The 2495-nt window shown below is 36.6% G+C and overlaps 1 protein-coding gene across 1 annotated transcript in view; it reads left to right on the forward strand.

The window, feature by feature from the left end:
* The window catches only part of cacna1ia (calcium voltage-gated channel subunit alpha1 Ia), a 102375-nt gene that overhangs the window by 54398 nt on the left and 45482 nt on the right, over positions 1-2495 (forward strand). Inside the window, exon 12 of the mRNA XM_016545628.1 lies at positions 1768-1885. Coding sequence (XP_016401114.1) covers positions 1768-1885 — 118 coding nt within the window. The remainder of the gene's footprint in view (positions 1-1767; positions 1886-2495) is intronic.

A 2495-nucleotide genomic window follows, 5' to 3' on the forward strand; every position in this document is an offset into this window, starting at 1 on the left:
ATATATATATATATATATATGTGTATTTTAAATATATAACTTTTTAAAATATATTTATTGTTATTATATTTTATTTATTTATTCATTCATTTTATTTATTCTTCGTTATTGCATTCAAGTGGTTCTCATATGCAATTGTAGTTGAATGAAACTCACTCACATCCGTGTGCTTGCTCATAGCCTCTGTCCGCACCCGTACGCACACTTGTTTGTAATAAACGCCACACACTTTATCACACAAAGCAGCGAGGGTTTATAAAATCTCACACCTAACAGCAGCTGGATCACGCTGGGCTCTGCATGGCTGAGTGTCTCAGCTGCACAGTGTACACCTTAGCTTCAGCTGCAAGTGACAAGCCCATAAGGATCAGAGTGAGATTGATGGAGGGCAGAACAATAACACTCAGGCCCCTTGTGCCCACTGACTCTCCCGCCTTCCCCCTGCAGCGCTGCAATTCCAGCAGAGTGCACCGAGACAGATGGAGGCTGCTGCAGGATTGAGTGCATAAACCAATCCCGCCGATCCATCTTTCCCACTCATGTTTAGCTTTCAGCGTATCCCCTTCCCCCCTCACCAACCATCTCAATTTATAACCCCTCATCTGAAAACAATGCCCTGATTTATGTCTCTTAAATGGATAGAGTCGTCCCCAGCCTGCGGGTACAGTCAACAGGCTTTTGTAACTGTTAGCAGATGCCTGGGATGACGTATGGATGGAGCGAATGGCGAGAATGAATCAGCATTACAGACTGGAAGCTGTATTTGTGCCAATTATTAATCGACTTCATCATTGCTCTGCTGCATAGAGAACTGCTGAACTCAAATGAGGAAAGAAAAACGTTTGTCACTGGGTGGTTTTATGGAGTTGTGTGTGGATGTTACTGTTAAAAGTAATGCGGTACAACATTGCATTTTACTTTATGTATGAATTTATTTATTTATTTATTATTTTTATTATCCCTGGGTGGAGATCACCGTACTTCCCAGTGATTTTTTAAATTTTTTTTCAGAAAAGTATAAACATGTCACAGGACTATCAGCCTTCTGATTTAAACATTTCTATGGATTTTGTGTAGGCATATTTTATACAAGCATATATTTCATATAGCCTTTCTTACTGTCTTAAACTGTGCACAGCCATTGTCAAAACAACAGCAAAGCTTATTTTGACCATATCTGCGAGTTTCAGGACAGAGCAAATCCACCACAGCTCTGATCCAGTCCCCAGATTCTGATATTTTGTCCACTATTCATATTTATCAGCCTTGTTTTGCAGTTTTTAAGTAGTAAATCTGGCAGTAGGCTGCAAGAAATCATTGTAATGCTCTGTATGTCACTGCTAAGCATGATACACACTGTCTAGAACTACAGTACCCATTATACTTAAGCTTTTAGCACCACAAGTAAGCGTTGTTCATTCATACTTACATATTTTCATTTAAATGTAACGTTTTCAATCTGATTATGTCAAATCTGTCATTAGTAACATGCTACCACTGTTTGTATGTTTGTAGCATCACCCCTGTCTCATTTATCTATTGGTGTGTGTTTCATTTTGTATTCAGTGATCCGTCTCTCCAGCGTGACTGGTCTCATCTCTGGCTCCTGTCCAACCAGGACATATGTCTCCTCACACAGCACTGATATCATTTTTATAGGCTCCTCATCTCTGACAGACTCATTGGGTTCGATCGGAAGCATACGGTATCAGAATATCTAAACGTGAGAGTAACATTCAGAGCTTGTTTGTCTGTTTGTTTCTGCAGTATTCTGGGAATGCACATATTTGGCTGCAAGTTCAGCCTGAGGACAGAGGCTGGGGACACAGTACCTGACAGGAAAAACTTTGACTCCCTGCTGTGGGCCATTGTCACAGTGTTTCAGGTGTGTAGAGCTCTCAAAACTCATCTCACTTATGAAAGCACTGCTGCAGGTGACAGGAAACACAGGGCAACTGAGAACTGGGTGAAAACACATTTTAATCACACACACACACCTGGGTATTCTCTGTGGAGATGAAAGGCTTAGACTACTACATGGTATTATTTTATAAAATAGGCCAAAAATGTCTTCGTATTTATTTATTATATTTTGTATATATTATATTTAATATTATTAATATAGTAATATGTATATTTATTGGCATGTCTATTATATACAATAAATAGATAAACAAAACAGAAATAATATAATATGAAATGATATCAATATTTGTGTATGCATGCATGTAGGTATTTATTTATTTATTTTATTGGACTTTTTATTACAATAAATAAAAAAAAACAGGGAAAGCATTAGATATAAATGCTTATTTATATTTTCCTTATATTAAACAAAATATTAAATAAAAATAAAATACATTTAATGAAATAATATATAAAGTTCAAATATATATAATATATAATTTTATGTAAATAATATATACAGTTTATCATCAAACACGCATGCATTCATTTTTCCCCCTTGGCTTTTGTTATATACAATCAAAAGAGGG

The sequence above is a fragment of the Sinocyclocheilus rhinocerous genome, unplaced genomic scaffold (assembly GCF_001515625.1).
Source record: "Sinocyclocheilus rhinocerous isolate Xijiao unplaced genomic scaffold, SAMN03320098_v1.1 scaffold189, whole genome shotgun sequence".
NCBI lineage: Eukaryota > Metazoa > Chordata > Actinopteri > Cypriniformes > Cyprinidae > Sinocyclocheilus > Sinocyclocheilus rhinocerous.